At 42.9% G+C, this 21128-nt stretch overlaps 2 protein-coding genes across 3 annotated transcripts in view; both read left to right on the top strand.

The window, feature by feature from the left end:
* Nucleotides 1-6626, top strand: part of LOC116354790 (repetitive proline-rich cell wall protein 2-like) — a 56358-nt gene extending 49732 nt beyond the window's left edge. Inside the window, exons 2-3 of the mRNA XM_031796334.1 lie at nt 3747-4669; nt 6620-6626. Coding sequence (XP_031652194.1) covers nt 3747-4669; nt 6620-6626 — 930 coding nt within the window. The remainder of the gene's footprint in view (nt 1-3746; nt 4670-6619) is intronic.
* Nucleotides 6627-11949: 5323 nt separating this feature from the next.
* On the top strand, nt 11950-20390 carry LOC109909704 (retinol-binding protein 2). 2 transcript variants are annotated; one of them, XM_020508714.2, is made up of 4 exons: nt 11950-12113; nt 18524-18702; nt 19381-19482; nt 20180-20390. In XM_020508714.2, exons 1-4 carry the CDS (start codon nt 12041-12043, stop codon nt 20231-20233), a joined length of 408 nt encoding a protein of 135 aa, XP_020364303.2. In that variant the 5' UTR covers nt 11950-12040; the 3' UTR covers nt 20234-20390. The 2 variants fall into 2 exon arrangements, with proteins under 2 accessions (XP_020364303.2, XP_020364302.1); XM_020508713.2 differs by lacking the exon at nt 11950-12113 and adding an exon at nt 14427-14582.
* The last annotated feature ends 738 nt before the right edge of the window (nt 20391-21128 follow it).

The following is a 21128-nucleotide window of genomic DNA, read 5'->3' as shown; positions in this document are numbered from 1 at the left end:
AACGACATTTATTGGATATTTCAAACTTGTTTAACAAATCAAAAACTGAAAAATTGGGCGTGCAAAATTATTCAGCCCCCTTAAGTTAATACTTTGTAGCGCCACCTTTTTCTGCGATTACAGCTGTAAGTCGCTTGGGGTATGTCTCTATCAGTTTTGCACATCAAGAGACTGAAATTTTTTCCCATTCCTCCTTGCAAAACAGCTCGAGCTCAGTGAGGTTGGATGGAGAGCATTTGTGAACAGCAGTTTTCAGTTCTTTCCACAGATTCTCGATTAGACTCAGGTCTGGACTTTGACTTGGCCATTCTAACACCTGGATATGTTTATTTTTGAACCATTCCATTGTAGATTTTGCTTTATGTTTTGGATCATTGTCTTGTTGGAAGACAAATCTCCGTCCCAGTCTCAGGTCTTTTGCAGACTCCATCAGGTTTTCTTCCAGAATGGTCCTGTATTTGGCTCCATCCATCTTCCCATCAATTTTAACCATCTTCCCTGTCCCTGCTGAAGAAAAGCAGGCCCAAACCATGATGCTGCCACCACCATGTTTGACAGTGGGGATGGGGTGTTCAGGGTGATGAGCTGTGTTGCTTTTACGCCAAACATAACGTTTTGCTTTGTTGCCAGAAAGTTCAATTTTGGTTTCATCTGACCAGAGCACCTTCTTCCACATGTTTGGTGTGTCTCCCAGGTGGCTTGTGGCAAACTTTAAACGACACTTTTTATGGATATCTTTAAGAAATGGCTTTCTTCTTGCCACTCTTCCATAAAGGCCAGATTTGTGCAATATACGACTGATTGTTGTCCTATGGACAGAGTCTCCCACCTCAGCTGTAGATCTCTGCAGTTCATCCAGAGTGATCATGGGCCTCTTGGCTGCATCTCTGATCAGTCTTCTCCTTGTATGAGCTGAAAGTTTAGAGGGACGGCCAGGTCTTGGTAGATTTGCAGTGGTTTGATACTCCTTCCATTTCAATATTATCGCTTGCACAGTGCTCCTTGGGATGTTTAATGCTTGGGAAATCTTTTTGTATCCAAATCCGGCTTTAAACTTCTTCACAACAGTATCTCGGACCTGCCTGGTGTGTTCCTTGTTCTTCATGATGCTCTCTGCGCTTTTAACGGACCTCTGAGACTATCACAGTGCAGGTGCATTTATACGGAGACTTGATTACACACAGGTGGATTGTATTTATCATCATTAGTCATTTAGGTCAACATTGGATCATTCAGAGATCCTCACTGAACTTCTGGAGAGAGTTTGCTGCACTGAAAGTAAAGGGGCTGAATAATTTTGCACGCCCAATTTTTCAGTTTTTGACTTGTTAAAAAAGTTTGAAATATCCAATAAATGTCGCTCCACTTCATGATTGTGTCCCACTTGTTGTTGATTCTTCACAAAAAAATACAGTTTTACATCTTTATGTTTGAAGCCTGAAATGTGGCAAAAGGTCGCAAAGTTCAAGGGGGCCGAATACTTTCGCAAGGCACTGTACAACCTGTTGTCATGACGTTGGCCTGGGGGGTAGGTTTATGACAGTCATAAATACCTCTTCCCCCCTTTTTCCTCTCTCTACCCTACGGATGTTACATTTGCAAAACCCTTGGTTAACATAGAGATTCTGGGAACATCAGTAGGTGGGGGGAAATGAACTATATTCTGGTAATCCGAACAATTGAACATATGGTACTTAATGAATATGATGTCAGTTCGGTTGTCACCTGAGACATTCTCATCAATGATAAAATGACATAAACTCTACAGTGGAAAGTCTACACATCAGAGTTATTGGATTCACATGTAATTGTTGTTCAATTTAAATGTTTGAATATGAGTTATGGGATAGCCAAAGACACAACATAATCTAACCTTCCAAACCTACTACAGTAGTGATCAGATACATACAACCTGTCTAACCTTCCAACCCTACTACAGTAGTTATCAGATACATACAACCTGTCTAACCTTCCAACCCTACTACAGTAGTGATCAGATACATACAACCTGTCTAACCTATCCCTGCTTTTTATATCTGGCAGCTGATTTCATAGATGAGCCACTTACATATTTGTTCAATATAACCCTGGAATGTAATGAAATTCCAAAGATCTGGAAATCAGCTGCCAGATTTAAAAAGCAGGCATCCAAAAGATCAGGACCTGCAGGCTTTCTCTGATCTAAGGATGTCCTACCACTTTTAAAAGGGGGAGATCCAACTCTTTTAAATAATTATAGGCCAATCTCAAAGCTGTCACCTCTGGTGAAAATACTTGAAACCCTTGAGAGTGAACAGCTAAAATAGTTTTTATTTACTAACTGTATTTTATCAATGTACCAATCGGGCTTCAGGAAGAAGCATAGCACAATTACAGCAGCATGAAGGTTTTAAATGTTATCACTGAAGCCCTTGACAAAAAACAGCACTGTGTCTCACTTTTTATTGATCTCTCATGCAATTGCATGGTTTGCTAACTATCTGTCTAGTATAACTCATTGAACTCAATTTGATGGGTTTATGTCTGTTATATTGTCTGTCTTTAATGGTGTGCCCCAAGAATCTGTATTTGCTCTTCTCTTATTCACTATTTATATAAATAATTTAGACCAAAATGTCCAAAATGCGCAACTTCATTTTTATGCTGATGATACTGTTATTTACTGTTGTGCCTCATCTCTTACAAAAGCTTTCCAGAACTTGCAAACTGCTTTTTATACTGTTCAACATACCTTGTGTCAATTGAAGCTTATCCTCAATGCTGACAAAACTAAACTAATGGTGTTTTCTAAAGCAAGAAATAGACCTCTGAACTTTTCACCTATTATGACCTGTCAGGGCATTGAGATTGAGACTGTAATCTCTTATAAATATCTTGGAATTTTAATTGATGACGGCCTCTCTTTTAAATTGCATATTCAACAACTTACAAAAACATTGAAGCTGAAATTGGGATTTTTTTATAGGAATAAGGCCTGTTTTTCTTTTGAAGCCAGAAGGAGGCTAGTATCAAGTACATTTTTGCCTTTACTAGACTATGGGGATATTTTATATATGAAATTTGCACGCAGTCCATTAGATGGGTTATAAAACAGACTCCTGTGTTAGACCATGAGGATGTAGAGTGGGCTGAAGGGAGAGACAGAGAGATGGAAAGTCTGATCATGGGAAGAGCATACGTATAGAAATAAAAATGTTTTGTTTTTCATGTTACAATACCTCCATCGTGTGGTTAAAATATGGAACAATGTTTGGCATTGAAGTTGCTGGTGAGCCAAGTCAATAACAAAAAGAAGGGGGCTATTGCACAGGATACTCTATGGCTAGCAGGTAGCCTAGTGAATAGGGTGTTGGGGTAGTAACCAAAGGTTTGCTAGTTTGACTCCCTGAGCTGAAATGGTGAAAAATCTGTCACTTAAGCCTAATTGCTCCATGGTCAGACCCTTGCTATGACCCCACTCTCTGAGGGTGTCTCTTCACACATGTACCGACACACAATTGTACATGTGTGAATTAGGAAAACATAAATCACCCACCTAATTAATATGAACCCTCTACTGCATTTGGGAAGATTTATGCTCTGATAATGTATCAATAATAAAAACAAACTTTTACCCCCCCCCCCCCCCCCACAGTCAGAATCTTTTTGGGTTGTCTCAGGGCATTGCTGTGCCATAAAGGTTCTAGAACACGAAGGAAAACAAATAATACAAATATTTTCAGAACATTTATTAAGTGAAACAGTAGAAACAAGCCTTCTTTTTCACTGTCCTCAAACCCACTGTCACCATACCCACTGTCACCATACCCACTGTCCCCAAACCCACTGTCCCCAAACCCACTGTCCTCAAACCCACTGTCCCCAAACACACTGTCACCAAACCCACTGTCCCCAAACCCACTGTCCTCAAACCCACTGTCCCCAAACCCACTGTCACCAAACCCACTGTCACCATACCCACTGTCCCCAAACCCACTGTCCTCAAACCCACTGTCCCCAAACACACTGTCACCAAACCCACTGTCCCCAAACCCACTGTCCTCAAACCCACTGTCCCCAAACCCACTGTCACCAAACCCACTGTCCCCAAACCCACTGTCCTCAAACCCACTGTCCCCAAACCCACTGTCACCAAACCCACTGTCCCCAAACCCACTGTCCCCAAACCCACTGTCCTCAAACCCACTGTCCCCAAACCCACTGTCCTCAAACCCACTGTCCCCAAACCCACTGTCCTCAAACCCACTGTCCCCAAACCCACTGTCACCAAACCCACTGTCCTCAAACCCACTGTCCCCAAACCCACTGTCCTCAAACCCACTGTCACTAAACCCACTGTCACCATACCCACTGCCCCCAAACCCACTGTCCCCAAACCCACTGTCCCCAAACCCACTGTCACCAAACCCACTGTCCTCAAACCCACTGTCCCCAAACCCACTGTCACCAAACCCACTGTCACCAAACCCACTGTCCCCAAACCCACTGTCCTCAAACCCACTGTCCCCAAACCCACTGTCACCAAACCCACTGTCCTCAAACCCACTGTCCCCAAACCCACTGTCACCAAACCCACTGTCCCCAAACCCACTGTCCTCAAACCCACTGTCCCCAAACCCACTGTCCTCAAACCCACTGTCCCCAAACCCACTGTCCTCACTATTAAAGGGTATGATTCCAACTGCTCGATTAGGCTCCTCGCCAATAGAAAATATTCTGTTGCCCTTGAGCAACGATGTGCAGTAGAGTGTTACTTGGATGGGTATTCTCCAGGCTTGTAGTTTGGAAATAAAGCAGAACGAGGGAAGAGCTAGGCTACTCAATCAGAACTAGTTTTAGTACTCAGTTGCATACAAACAGTTCCGTGACACTTTACTAAGTTGCATGTCAATGCTGGGGTGACAGTTCAGATGATAAGTGTTATTTTAATCTTATCGGAGGGATGATAAATTTCAGACATCGACCTTTGACCCCTTCAAAGCAACTCAAGTGGTCAATTCACATCACAGTCTGTAATGAACACGAGGGGAGACAGAGAGCTGGTTTCAAGTGCAGGTGTTTATTGCAAAGGAGCACAGGAGGAGGCAGGTGGCTAGGTCCAGGGGCAGGCAGAAGGTCATACACAGGAGGAGGCAGGTAGCTGGGTCCATGGGCAGGCAGAAGGTCATACACAGGAGGAGGCAGGTGGCTAGGTCCAGGGGCAGGCAGAAGGTCATACACAGGAGGAGGCAGGTAGCTGGGTCCATGGGCAGGCAGAAGGTCAAACACAGGAGGAGGCAGGTAGCTGGGTCCAGGGGCAGGCAGAAGGTCATACACAGGGGGTCCAAAAGGACAACAGTACAGACAGGGAAAAGGCTAGTAACGTAGCCCGGGAGATCAAGCAATAGGTAGATAACAGGAAATCTGATAGGCTAAAGTACAGGCAGGGACTAGGCAAAAGGTGTCATTAGTGAGGCTGGCCAAAACTATCATACACAGGATGAGTAACTCACAGGAAACCCAGTGCTCCAAAAGCTATGTGTCACAAACAAACAACACCTCACAGTGATAGGGTGCAAAGAACTTAACTAAATAGTGTGTGATAATGGCATACAGGTGTGTGAACAGGTGATTAGAATTCAGGTGATTGGGATCTGGAGAGTGAGCTGCATTCAGGGGATCTATGTGTTTGTGGGTGTGAGTTGGAAGCAGACAGTACACAGTCAAACTGTCAAACTGTTATTTTGATGTGATACAAATGCAATAATCTCTGGTTCTAAGTAACTGCACCATTTCAATTTGAATTCAGTTACAACTTTATTGTCCCCGCAGGTAAATTAATTGTGCAGTCAGGAGCACAGTACATACAACACAATCTATGCAGAGCCGTTGTTCAACTGCTGTTGGTTGCAATATGGAATAGGATTTATGGAATAGGATTGTGGATTTATGGAATTGTATATTTGTGGAATAGGATTTTGTATTTATGGAATAGGATTGTGGCTAGGTTCACCCTACACCAAGCTCATGCATTATCTATTGTCTTAATGCACTGTTTATGAGCTCAAGTTCACATTAGGAATATTAAATGACTATGGGCCAAGGCAGAAACATCATGCACATTACTGTAAACATATTATGGAAATATCATGAACATTACAGTAAACATAACATACAAATTACTGTAAGCATACCATGGCAAAAACATCATGCACATTACTGTAAAAGTGTAATGGTAACATCTTGCACATTACTGTAAACATAATATGCATATTACTGTAAACACACCATGGCAGAAACACCATGCACATTACAGTAACATATCATGGCAGAAACATCATGCACATTACTCTAAACACACCATGCACATTACTGTACACATACCATGGCAGAAACATCATGCACATTACTCTAAACATACCATTGCAGAAACATCATGCATATTAGTGTAAACATATCATGTCAGAAACATCATGCATATTACTGTAAACATACCATGGCAGAAACTTCATGCACACTACTGTAAACATACCATGGCAGAAACATCATGCACACTACTGTAAACACACCATGCAACACGTTCTTCATATGCTTTAGGTTTGAAAGATACAGGCATATTATTCTTTTGTCTTTGTTTTAGACCTTAAGAGAGGTTGAATTATGTATACCCCCTCTCATGTTCACTTCCTCTCTCTCAATGTCTCTCTCTCTCTCTCTGTCTGCGTGTCCCTCTCTGTCCCGCTCTCTGTCCCTATCTCTGTCCCTATCTCCCTGCCTATCTGTCTCCCCCCTGTTCCTATCTCCATTGATTATGGGGCCATCACATAGGGCTGATAACAAAGTAATCAGTAATCTGGAGAGTGAGCTGCGTTCAGGGGATCTATATGTTTGTTGGTGTGAGTTGGAAGCAGACAGTACACAGTCAAACTGTCAAACTGTTATTTTGATGTGATACAAATGCAATAATCTCTGGTTCTAAGTAACTGCACCATTTCAATTTGAATTCAGTTACAACTTTATTGTCCCCGCAGGTAAATGAATTGTGCAGTCAGGAGCACAGTACATACAACACAATCTATGCAGAGCCGTTGTTCAGCTGTTGTTGGTTGTGTGTATTTATGGAATAGGATTGTGGCTAGGTTCACCCTACACCAAGCTCATGCATTATCTATTGTCTTAATGCACTGTTTATGAGCTCAAGTTCACATTATTAATATTAAATGACTATGGGCCAAGGCAGAAACATCATGCACATTACTGTAAACATATTATGGAAATATCATGAACATTACAGTAAACATAACATACAAATTACTGTAAGCATACCATGGCAAAAACATCATGCACATTACTGTAAACATGCAATGAAAACATCATGCACATTACTGTAAAAATGCAATGGAAACATCTTGCACAATACTGTAAGCATAATATGCACATTACTGTAAACATACCATGGAAGAAACATCACGCACATTACGGTAACATATCATGTCAGAAACACCATGCACATTAATGTACACATACCATGGCAGAAACATCATGCACATTACTGCAAACATACCACGGCAGAAACATCATGCACATTACTCTAAACATACCATGGCAGAAACATCATGCATTTTAGTGTAAACCTTTCATGTCAGAAACATCATGCACATTACTGTAAACATACCATGCACATTACTGTAAACACAACATGGCAGAAACATCAGGCACATTACTGTAAACATATCATGGCAGAAACATCATGCACATTACTGTAAACATACCATGCACATTACTGTAAACACACCATGGCAGAAACATCATGCACATTACTGTAAACATACCATGCACATTACTGTAAACACAACATGGCAGAAACATCAGGCACATTACTGTAAACATATCATGGCAGAAGCATCATGCACATTACTGTAAATATACCAAGGCAGAAACATCATGCACATTACTGTAAATATACCAAGGCAAAATCATCATGCACATTACTCTACACATATCATGGCAGAAACATCATGCACATTACTGTAAATATACCAAGGCAGAATCATCATGCACATTACTCTAAACATACCATGGCAGAAACATCATGCATATTACTGTGAACATCATGCACTTTACTGTACAAATGCAATGGAAACATCATGCACATTACTGTAAACATAATAAGCACATTACTGTAAACATACCATGGCAGAAACATCATGCACATTACCATAAATATACCAAAGCAGAAACATCATGCACATTCCTGCAAACATACCATGGCAGAAACATCATGCATTTTAGCGTAAACCTATCATGTCAGAAACATCATGCACATTACTGTAAACATACCATGCACATTACTGTAAACACACCATGGCTGAAACATCATGCATTTTAGTGTAAACCTATCATGTCAGAAACATCATGCACATTACTGTAAACATACCATGCACATTACTGTAAACACAACATGGCAGAAACATCAGGCACATTACTGTAAACATATCATGGCAGAAACATCATGCACATTACTGTAAATATACCAAGGCAAAATCATCATGCACATTACTCTATACATATCATGGCAGAAACATCATGCACATTACTGTAAATATACCAAGGCAGAATCATCATGCACATTACTCTAAACATACCATGGCAGAAACATCATGCATATTACTGTGAACATCATGCACTTTACTGTACAAATGCAATGGAAACATCATGCATATTACTGTCAACATAATAAGCACATTACTGTAAACATACCATGGCAGAAACATCATGCACATTACCATAAATATACCAAGGCAGAAACATCATGCACATTCCTGCAAACATACCATGGCAGAAACATCATGCATTTTAGTGTAAACCTATCATGTCAGAAACATCATGCACATTACTGTAAACATACCATGCACATTACTGTAAACACACCATGGCAGAAACATCATGCACATTACTGTAAACATACCATGCACATTACTGTAAACACACCATGGCAGAAACATCATGTATTTTAGTGTAACCTATCATGTCAGAAACATCATGCACATTACTGTAAACATACCATGCACATTACTGTAAACACAACATGGCAGAAACATCAGGCACATTACTGTAAACATATCATGGCAGAAACATCATGCACATTACTGTAAATATACCAAGGCAAAATCATCATGCACATTACTCTACACATATCATGGCAGAAACATCATGCACATTACTGTAAATATACCAAGGCAGAATCATCATGCACATTACTCTAAACATACCATGGCAGAAACATCATGCACACTATTGTAAACATACCATGGCAGAAACTTCATGCACACTATTGTAAACAGACCATGGCAGAAACATCATGCACACTACTGTAAACACACCATGCAACAATTTCTTCATATGCTTTAGGTTTGAACGTTACAGGCAATTATTATTTTGTCTTTGTTTTAGACCTTAAGAGAGGTTGAATTCTGTATACCCCTCTCATGTTCACTTCCTCTCTCTCTCTGTCTGCGTGTCCCTCTCTGTCCCTATCTCTGTCCCTATCTCTCTCTGCCTCTCTGTCTCCCCCCTGTTCCTATCTCCATTGATTATGGGGCCATCACATAGGGCTGATAACAAAGTAATTCTCTCTCTCTCTCTCTCTCTCTCTCTCTCTCTCTCTCTCTCTCTCTCTCTCTCTCTCTCTCTCTCACACACACAAATCAAATTGACATTGGCATTAATCATGACTCCTCAACAGTCTTTACTCTGTCTCCACCCCCTCAACAGTCTTTACTCTGTCTCCACCCCCTCAACAGTCTTTATTCTGTCTCCACCCCCCTCAACTGTCTTTATTCTGTCTTCACCCCCTCAACAGTCTTTACTCTGTCTCCACCCCCTCAACAGTCTTTATTCTGCCTTCACCCCTCAACAGTCTTTATTCTGTCTCCACCCCCTCAACAGTCTTTATTCTGTCTCCACCCCCTCAACAATCTTTACTCTGTCTCCACCCCCTCAACAGTCTTTATTCTGCCTTCACCCCTCAACCGTCTTTATTCTGTCTCCACCCCCTCAACAGTCTTTATTCTGCCTTCACCCCCTCAACAGTCTTTACTCTGTCTCCACCCCCTCAACAGTCTTTATTCTGCCTTCACCCCTCAACCATCTTTATTCTGTCTCCACCCCCTCAACAGTCTTTATTCTGCCTTCACCCCTCAACCATCTTTATTCTGCCTTCACCCCCTCAACCATCTTTATTCTGTCTTCACCCCCTCAACAGTCATTACTCTGTCTCCACCCCCTCAACCATCTTTATTCTGTCTTCACCCCCTCAACAGTCATTACTCTGTCTCCACCCCCTCAACAGTCTTTATTCTGCCTTCACCCCCTCAACCGTCTTTATTCTGTCTTCACCCCTCAACCGTCATTACTCTGTCTCCACCCTCTCAACAGTCTTTATTCTGTCTTCACCCCCTCAACAGTCATTACTCTGTCTCCACCCCCTCAACAGTCTTTATTCTGCCTTCACCCCCTCAACCGTCTTTATTCTGTCTTCACCCCCTCAACAGTCTTTATTCTGTCTCCACCCCCTCAACAGTCTTTACTCCACCCCAATGGACATGTATTTATTCATTACTGCTACAGTTGTTATGATGCATATAGTGCTATTTCTATTGTTGTTGTTTTTATGACCATTTTCATTATTTTATTTAACTTAGTCCTGCATGTTGAAGCCTAACATTTTCACTGTACCCTGCATCTCTCTCTCTCTCTCTCTCTCTCTCTCTCTCTCTCTCTCTCTCTCTTCCTCTCTCTCTCTCTCTTCCTTTCTACCCCCCCCCCTCTCTCTCTCTCTCTCTTCCTTTCTAACCCCCCCTCTCTCTCTCTCTCTCTCTCTCTCTCACACACACACACACACACACACAGATAATCTCTCAATCACAAATCAAATTGACATTGGCATTAATCATGACAAAGGATTTCAAGTCAGAAATACGGTAGGTTATTGTAATTCATTAGGAAGAGTTGAAGTCAAAGCAAATACAACTACAAACCATTTATAGCTACAGAGGTAATTGGCAAATATGCAGAACTGGTGGAAGTGTACAGAAAGGGTTTCCACTTCCCCTGCAGATTGCATCTAGCCTGGTTGCCAGATCAGTTTCCCAAATGTATTTATGTTTTATTGATTAATATTTTCAGGGGTAGATAATCTTTAGTAGTGCAGATAGATTGTAGATTCCATCAATGTAATTGTCTGCATCATTTCCCTTCAACATATATGTTTTTGTAAAACATATTTTCCTTTATTATGTTCCTCTAACCCTAACCACCCCTCCCCTAATTGGAGTAAACTAATGGACAACAACACTTAGGCTTCTACTTCCAGTTTATACATACTCTATACATTTTACAGACACGTTGCACAGTTATCTGTTTGTTTTAATCCCATCCCTAGCCAGTTTCCCTTAGCTAAATCATAGGAGTTAGCTAAAGCACGAACACATCTGGCAACCAGGCTAGATTGCAGGTTAAATGCAAATGCCAGTGTGTTGCTTTGACTTAACATGAAGAAAATAGTCAAATGTGCACTCAGTGTATTCTGTGTTTGAACTGGAAACCTTTTCTTGTTTCAGAAGAGAAAAATGACTTTCTGACCTTCTCCTCAGCATTGCTTTTCAGTGTCTGTGTTTACAGGTGACAGTGGAACTAGGATATCATTGCTCTAGCTGGTGCTCTCCATCTTGTTTCCTTTCTGCATCAATACAATGAACAAGTGATCCGGCTAGCCTGTTAAGAGTCAGTGGGTTAGCTGATGCTAAGTGCCTCCACACTTGACACACACACACACACACACACACACACACACACACACACACACACACACACGCCCCTTCTCTTTCAAAGAAATAGAGTGTAATCAGGCGAACCCTGCCCCTTAATTCCACACGTAAACAGGCTGTATATAAAGGGTTGGGCCAATAGAATCTACCTCTTGCATTGTGTTTGCGTGTGAGAAAAAACCCATAGACATATACAGGGCATATACAGTAGCACAAACCCAGCCGGTGCCAAGATGCCTGCAGACTTCAATGGACAATGGGTGATGGTCACCAACGAGAATTTTGAGGATATCATGAAGGCCATTGGTAAGCTGTTCTTCTAATGTCTGTTGGACAATAGCAGAGATTCAGACATGCAGAGAGAGATGGTGGAGAGGGAGGGAGGGAAGGGGTGAAGAAGAGAGAGGGAATTGATAGAGAAAGAGTGTGTCGTGTGTGTGCATGTGTGTGTGCCTGTGTGCATATGTCATTGGGTTTGTGTGCAAGAGTGTGTCTGATTGAGAGGGGGATGTCGGAGATAACGTTTGTGTAAAGACTATTTAAGTGTGTTAGTTATTGAGATTGTGATAGACAGTGAGAGTGTGTGAGGGAGAGAGGAAGAGAGATTGAAAGAGAGGGCGAGAGAGTGAAAGGATTCTCTAGTGCTGCTTCATTTACTTACTGAGCTGCTGTCATGGCGACTTAACCTTGACTGTTTGTGTGAATGGGTCCTGCTTGTTACCACGTTGAATAAATATAGATTTACTCTTTTCCACATTTAACATCCTCCCCATTCCCATTCCCCTCCCGAGCTCTGCCAAGCGGCATCTGCATGTCACTGGCAAGCGAAGGCCCCCATCCATCCATCCATTCAGCATGGCGTTGATCAACCCCAAGTCTTTTATTATTCACGACTTTATCTGCAATTCATAAGTCTCTCCCGCTCAACCCAGAAAAATCCCCCAAAACAAACAATCCAAGGCGTCTCATTCCGTGCCGCTCTCTCATTTCCATGAGCGGATCGAAAATTACACCCATATGGAAATAGAGGGAGGAAGAAAAATATTTGGATGGGTAAATAAAAGGGCCTCATCAAAAAGAGAGATGGGAATTGAGGTAGAAATTGAATTTGCACTTTGTGGCCAATGCAATATGAATATCAAAATGAAAGAGGCGGGCACTTTTGCAGGCTCACAGTTTACCTTATTTAGCTCTATTTCTGGTACAGTGCTATTTTTAAACAGTAAATTATATTGTCAACAGAGCTGTTTTGAGTGGAATAGTAATTCTAGGACTTGAGCTGCAGTCTCATAACTGAAGAGGAGGACTGGTGGCTTATGCACAAGGGAACACAATAAAAAGTATACTATACACACAACCAAGTTGTCTGTTCAACCAACCAAGGTGAACAGAATCTATATGAAAACATGCTTGATACTTATCCTGAGTGTACAACATATTAGAAACACTTTTCTAATATTGAGTTGCACCCCATGTTGCCCTCAGAAATGCCTCAATTTGTCAGGGCATGGACTCTACAAGGTGTCGAAAGCATTCCACAGGGTGCTGGCCCATGTTGACTCCAATGCTTCCCACAGTTGAGTCCAGTTGGCAGGATGTTCTTTGGGTGGTGGACCATTCTTGATACACACGGGAAACTGTTGATCCGGAAAAACCCAGCAGTGTTGCATTTCTTGACACACCAGTGTGCCTGGCACCTACTACCATATCCTGTTCAAAGGCACTTCAATATGTTGTCTTGCCCATTCACCCTCTGAATGGCACACAGACACAATCCCTGTCTCAATGGTCTCAAGGCTTAAACATCCATCTTTAACTTGTCTCCTCCCCTTCATCTATACTGATTGAAGTGGATTGAACAAATTAAATAAAAATGTATTTGTCACATGCACATCAGGTGTAGACCTTACAGTCAAATGCTTACATACATGCCCTTAAACAACAATGCAGTTTTAAGAAAATACTTTAAAAAATGAAGAGATAAGAATAACAAATAATTAAAGAGCAACAGTAAATAACAATAGTGGGGCTGTATACAGGGGGGGTAGCAGTGCAGAGTCAATGTGCTGGGACACCAGTGTCGAGGTAATTGAGGTAATAAATTCAACAAAAAAAGAAACGTCCCTTTTTCAGGACCCTGTCTTTCAAAGATAATTCGCAAAAATCCAAATAACTTCCCAGATCTTCATTCTAAAGGGTTTAAACACTGTTTCCCATGCTTGTTCAATGAACCATAAACAATTAATGAACATGCACCTGTGGAACGGTCATTAAGACACTAACAGCTTATAGACGGTAGGCAATTAAGGTCACAGTTATGAAAACTTAGGACAGTAAAGAGGCCTTTCTACTGACTCTGAAAAACACCAAAAGAAAGATGCCCAGGGTCCCTGCTCAACTGCGTAAACGTGCCTTGGGCATGCTGCAAGGAGGCATGAGGACTGCAGATGTGGCCAGGGCAATAAATTACAATGCCCGTACTGTGAGATGCCTCCACACTTGACACACACACACGCCCCTTCTCTTTCAAAGACATAGAGTGTAATCAGGCGAACCCTGCCCCTTAATTCCACACGTAAACAGGCTGTATATAAAGGGTTGGGCCAATAGAATCTACCTCTTGCATTGTGTTTGCGTGTGAGAAAAATCCCCATAGACATATACAGGGCATATACAGTAGCACAAACCCAGCCGGTGCCAAGATGCCTGCAGACTTCAATGGACAATGGGTGATGGTCACCAACGAGAATTTTGAGGATATCATGAAGGCCATTGGTAAGCTGTTCTTCTAATGTCTGTTGGAAAATAGCAGCGATACAGACATGCAGAGAGAGATGGTGAAGAGGGAAGAGATAAGAATAGCAAATAATTAAAGAGCAACAGAAAATAACAATAGCGGGGCTATATACAGGGGGTAGCAGTACAGAGTCAATGTGCTGGGACACCTGTGTCGAGGAAAAACACCAAAAGAAAGATGCCCAGGGTCCCTGCTCATCTGCGTGAACATGCCTTAGGCATGCTGCAAGGAGGCATGAGGACTGCAGATGTGGCCAGGGCAATAAATTACAATGCCCGTACTGTGAGATGCACAAGACAGCGCTACAGGGAGACAGGATGGACAGCTGATCATCCTCGCAGTAGCAGACCATGTGCACAGGATTGGTACATCCGAACATCACACCTGCGGGACAGGTACAGGATGGCAACAACAACTGCCCGAGTCACACCAGGAATGTACAATCCCTCCATCAGTGCTCAGATTGTCTGCAATAGGCTGAGAGAGGCTGGACTGAGGGCTTGTAGGCCTGTTGTAAGGCAGGTCCTCACCAGACTTCACTGGCAACAACATCGTCTATGGGCACAAACCCACCGTCGCTGGACCAGACAGGACTGGCAAAACGTGCTCTTCACTGACGAGTTGCGGTTTTGTCTCACCAGGGGTGATGGTCGGAATCGCATTTATCGTCGAAGGAATGAGCATTACACCGAGACCTGTACTCTGGAGCGGGATCGATTTGGAGGTGGAGGGTCCGTCATGGTCTGGGCAGTGTGTCACAGTATCATCGGACTGAGCCTCAACGCTGTGCATTACAGGGAAGACATCCTCCTCCCTCATGTGATACCCTTCCTGCAGGCTCATCCTGACATGACCCTCCAGCATGACATTGCCACCAGCCATACTGCTCGTTCTGTGCGTGATTTCCTGCAAGACAGGAATGTCAGTGTTCTGCCATGGCCAGCGAAGAGCCCAGATCTCAATCCTATTGAGCACATCTGGGACCTGTTGGATCGGAGGGTGAGGGCTAGGGCCATTCCCCGCAGAAATGTCCGGAAACTTGCAGGTGCCTTGGTGGAAGAGTTGGGAAACATCTCACAGAAAGAACTGGCAAATCTTGTGCAGTCCATGAGGAGGAGATGCACTGCAATACTTAATGCAGCTGGTGGCCACACCAGATACAGACTGTTTCTTTTGATTTTTTTCCACCCCCCTTTGTTCAGGGACATATTATTCAATTTCTGTTAGTCACATGTCTGTGGAACATGTTCAGTTTATGTCTCAGTTGTTGAATCTTGTTATGTTCATACAAATATTCACACATGTTAAGTTTGCTGAAAATGAACACAGTTGACAGTGAGAGGATGTTTCTTTTTTTGCAGAGTTTATGTACATGTAGGTAGAGGGGGGATAGTGTGGGTAGCCATTTCATTAGCTGTCGAGGAGTCTTATGGCTTGGGGGTAGAAGCTGTTTAGAAGCCTCTTGGACCTAGACTTGGCACTCCGGTACCACTTGCCGTGCAGTAGCAGAGAGAACAGTCTATGACTAGGGTAGCTGGAGTCTTTGAAAATGTTTAGGGCCTTCTTCTGACACGCCTGGTATAGAGGTCCTGGATGGCAGAAAGCTTGGCCCTGGTGATGTACTGGTCCGTACGCACTACCCTCTGTATTGCCTTGCGGTCGGAGGCCGAGCAGTTTCCATACCAGGCAGTGATGCAACCAGTCTCGATGGTGCAGCTGTAAAACCTTTTGAAGATCTGAGGACCCATGCCAAATCTATTCAATCTACTGAGGGGAAATAGATTTTGTCGTACCCTCTTCACGACTGTCTTGGTGTGCTTGGACCATGTTAGTTTGTTAGCGATGTGGACGTCAAGGAACTTGAAGCTCTCCACCTGCTCCACTGCAACCCTGTCGATGAGAATGGGGGTGTGCTCGGTCCTCCTTTTCCTGTAGTCCACAATCATCTCCTGTCTTTATCACATTGAGGGAGATGTTGTTGTCCTTGCACCACACAGTCAGGTCTCTGACCTCCTCCCTATAGGCTGTCTCGTCGTTGTCGGTGTTCAGGCCTGCCACTGTTGTGTCATGGGCAAACTTAATGATGGTGTTGGAGTCGTGCCTGGACGTGCAGTCATGAGTGAACAGGGAGTACAGGATGGGACTGAGCACTCACCCCTGACGAGCCACTGTGTTGAGGATCAGCGTGGCGGATGTGTTGTTACCTACACTTACCACCTGGGGGCGACCCGTCAGGAAGTCCAGGATCCAGTTGCAGAGGGAGGTGTTTAGTCGCAGGGTGAGCTTTGAGGGTACTATGGCGGTGAACGCTGAGCTGTAGTCAATGAATAGTATTCTCTCATAGGTGTTCCTTTTATCCAGGGGTGAATGGGCAGTGTGGAGTGCAATAGAGATAGCTTCATCTGTGGATCTGTTGGGGCAGTATGCAAATTGGAGTGGGTCTAGGGTTTCTGGGAAAATGGTGTTGATGTGAGCCATGACCAGCCTTTCATAGCACTTCATGGCTACAGACGTGAGGGCTAAGGGTCGGTAGTCATTTAGGCAGGTTACCTTAGTGTTCCTGGGCACAGGGACTATGGTGGTCTGCTTGAAACATGTTGGTTTTACACACTCAGACAGGGAGAGATTGAAAAGGTCAGTGAAGACACTTGCCAGTTGGTCAGCGCATGCTCGGAGTACACGTCCTGGTAATCCATCTGGCCTTGTGACTGTTGACCTGTTAAAAGGTCTTACTCACATCGGCTGCAGAGAGATTGATCACATAGTCATCTGGAACAGCTGATGCTCTCATGCCTTGTTCAGCGTTACTTGCCTCGAAGCAAGCATATAAGTTATTTAGCTCATCTGGTAGGCTCGTGTCACTGGGCAGCTCTTGGCTGTGCTTCCCAATGCAGTCTGTAATAGTTTGCAAGCCCTGCCACATCCGAGTGTCAGAGCCCGTGTAGTACAATTAGATCTTAGTCCTGTTTTGACGCTTTGCCTGTTTGATGGTTCGTTGGGGGGCATAGTGGGATTTTTTATAAGCTTCCGGGTTAGAGTCCCACTCCTTGAAAGCTCTAGCCATTAGCTCAGTGCGAATGGTGCCTGTAATCCATGGCTTCTGGTTGGGGTATGTACGTATTGTCACTGTGGGGATGACGTCATCGATGCACTTATTGATAAAGCCAGTGACTGATGTGGTGTACTCTTCAAAGCCATCGGAAGAATCCCGGAACATGTTCCAGTCTGTGAGAGCAAAACAGTCCTGTAGATTAGCATCTGCTTCATCTGACCACTTTTTTTATAGACCGAGGCACTGGTGATTTTTTGCTTGTATGCAGGAATTGCCTTCTGGAGGGCGATGGAGAGCTTTGCACACATCTCTAACATGATGATAAAAATTTGGTAAAAGTGATTTAAGTTTCCCTGTATTAAAGTCCCCGGCCACTAGGCCTGTTTGCCTATTGCGGTATACAGCTCATTGAGTGTGGTTTTAGTGCCAGCAACGGTCTGTGGTGGTATGTAGACAGCTACAAAAAATACAGATGAAAACTCTCTAGGTAGATAGTGTGGTCTATAGCTTATCATGATATACTCTACCTCAGGCGAGCAAAACCTCGAGAATTCCTTAGATATCATGCACTAGCTGTTGTTAACAAATATGCATAACCCCCCCCCCCCCCCGTGTCTTACCAGAGGCTGCTGTTCTATCCTTTCGTTGGAGTGTAGAACCCGCCAGCTGTATATTATTAATGACGTCGTTCAGCCACGACTCGGTGAAACAGGATATTTCAGTTTTTAATATTCAGTGGGTAGGATATACGTGACAAATTACATCAATAAGGGATCATAGCTATCACTTGGATTCACCTGGACAGTCTGTGTCATGGAATGAGCAGAACATCTTTAAATGTTGACGTTGTTTCACTGTTTCCTCCAGATATTGACTTTGCCACCCGTAAGATCGCCTGTCACCTGACCCAGACCAAGGTGATCGTCCAGAATGGAGACAAGTTTGAGACCAAAACTTTGAGCACCTTCAGGAACTACGAGGTCAACTTCACCGTTGGGGAGGAGTTTGAGGAGGTCACTAAGGGACTGGACAACAGGACAGTCCAGGTAGGACCACAACCACTCTGACCACGGTCAGAGAGACACTTTGTCACTGCACTCCGTTTCTCTCAGATTAGAATAAAAGAGACAGTCATAAGCACTGCTGTGAGTTGTTGACCCTGGCTTCATGGAAACATACACACATATCTTCATCCTGGACTAAGGGGTAGACGTAACATAGCAAACGAAAATCCTGGACACTCAAATTAGTATGATATGTTACATTTGGTATGGTATTTATTAATTTATGGATATCCTTCATCCATTTCCTATGATATGTTACAAATTGCATTTTGTGATATATTATGAATAACATTTAGAGCACAAAGCCATTAGCTTGCCAGACGTTCAAGTTATATGCCCACTCAGCCACCCTGACCAACTACCCTCCTTTAGTTTTTGCCTTTAATAACCTTCTGTCTTATGCAACAATACCAAACGTAACATATACTTATTTGAGTGTCCCAAATTTGTATTATGCTACGTCTACTCTATGCTACCGACCTGATATCTTAGCTCTGGGGAATTTGGGCAAATGTGTGTCTACGGTAAGCTGACTGTTTGTGTGTGTGTGTGTGTGTGTGTGTGTGTGTGTGTGTGTGTGTGTGTGTGTGTGTGTGTGTGTGTGTGTGTGTGTGTGTGTGTGTGTGTATGTGTGTGTGTGTGTGTGTGTGTGTTCTTCAGACACTGGTTACCTGGGATGGAGACAAGTTGGTGGCTGTGCAGAAGGGAGAGAAGGCCAACCGTGGCTGGATGCAATGGATAGAAGGAGACCTGCTACACCTGGTGACTGAGAGAAAGATGGAGGGGGGGGGGGGGTATAAAGAGAAAAGAGAGAAATGTCCTAGACTTCAACGTCAAGATACAGAACATTACAGATTCTTCATACCTAAGACAACAGAAGCTCTATACCTCTCAAACTCAACTCTGGACCTCTAAGCCAGTTCCACTGCATCTTTTCATTGTTCCCCTCTAATCAGGGACTGATCACCAGGTGTGTGCAATTAATTTTCAGGTAGAACAGAAAACCAGCAGGTTCCGAACATCGTAGTGTAAGAGTTGATTACCCCTGACATATAGACTGCATCTGAAATGGCACCCTATTCCCTATATCAGGGATGTCAAACTCATTCCACTTAGGGCCAAGTGTCTGTGGGTTTGTGTTTTTTAATTCATATTAATTGTACAGGCCTGGTGTCCCAGGTCTAAATCAGTCCCTGATTAGAGGGGAACACTGACAAGATGCAGTGGAACTGACTTAGAGGTCCAGAGTTGAGTTTGAGAGGTATAGAGCTTCTGAGTTTGAGAGGTATAGAGCTTCTGAGTTTGAGGGGTATAGAGCTTCTGAGTTTGAGGGGTATAGAGCTTCTGAGTTTGAGAGGTATAGAGCTTCTGAGTTTGAGGGGTATAGAGCTTCTGAGTTTGAGGGGTATATGTTATTTGATTGTCTCATTGTCTTTCTGGTGGTCTCTTTTTCTTTCAGGACATCCATGTTAAAGACAAAGTCTGCAAACAAGTATTCAAGAAGAAGCCCTGAAACATCTGACATAACCTTTTTTATTGTAAAATGACCTTCACGTGTTTCTGCCTGCATAATTATGTAATGTAATTATGATGTGATTGTACATACATTTAATAAATACGTCATGCATCCCAAGCAGATGGGAGGCATTGACTTTGGTCAATACATTAAATGAATATTTACATGGGTGTATATTGACCAGAGGTAACAGTACTTGCTCATATAAACAAATAATATAAACTTTTAAAAACACAACATACTGTACCTTCTCAAATTAGCATGTCATTGTGAAAGAACAGAACTATGTGTAAATGTGCAAATCAATCCAAAATATTGTACAGTAGATGACCAGAACAAGACATATATGAATAGCGTACAGTATATGACGTTAATCAGTTGGGTTGTGAAGGCCTGCGACCTTATCTACTACTTCACAGGGACAGATCTACGTGATTATCAATGACAGAACACCAGGTCTACAAAACCTTTCAACATGCAACAGTGAGGAGGTGTGGACTTTGAATACAAGATTGGGAGATGATTCCTCACACCACCCTGTGTTTCTTATCAAGACCTGATTGATTTCCAAACCTCAACAGAGGGTGCAGTTAAATGATTTAAAGTAGAACACATCGACCATAAAGCATCATAAGCATAGAGCTGGGAGCGTATAACATTCTAATTGTTATGACACAAGTACTTCTTGCAACACCAGCATGGTTTGATTTCTGCGTGGACTATACTGGGTAGACCAGAGTACTGTAGCCTAAGCCTAATACACATCTGCAATACCATTCAGTAATCAAGTCAGTGTATTTATACACATTCGAAACGGAGATATAATTTGTACAAATAGGAATTTAGGGAATGTTTTATATGTTCAAAATAATTATTATTCATTCATCTATTC

This window comes from Oncorhynchus kisutch, linkage group LG18, assembly GCF_002021735.2.
Source record: "Oncorhynchus kisutch isolate 150728-3 linkage group LG18, Okis_V2, whole genome shotgun sequence".
Taxonomy (NCBI): domain Eukaryota; kingdom Metazoa; phylum Chordata; class Actinopteri; order Salmoniformes; family Salmonidae; genus Oncorhynchus; species Oncorhynchus kisutch.
The sequence above is the reverse complement of the archived record's forward strand: the minus strand, read 5'-3'. Positions and strand labels throughout refer to the sequence as shown.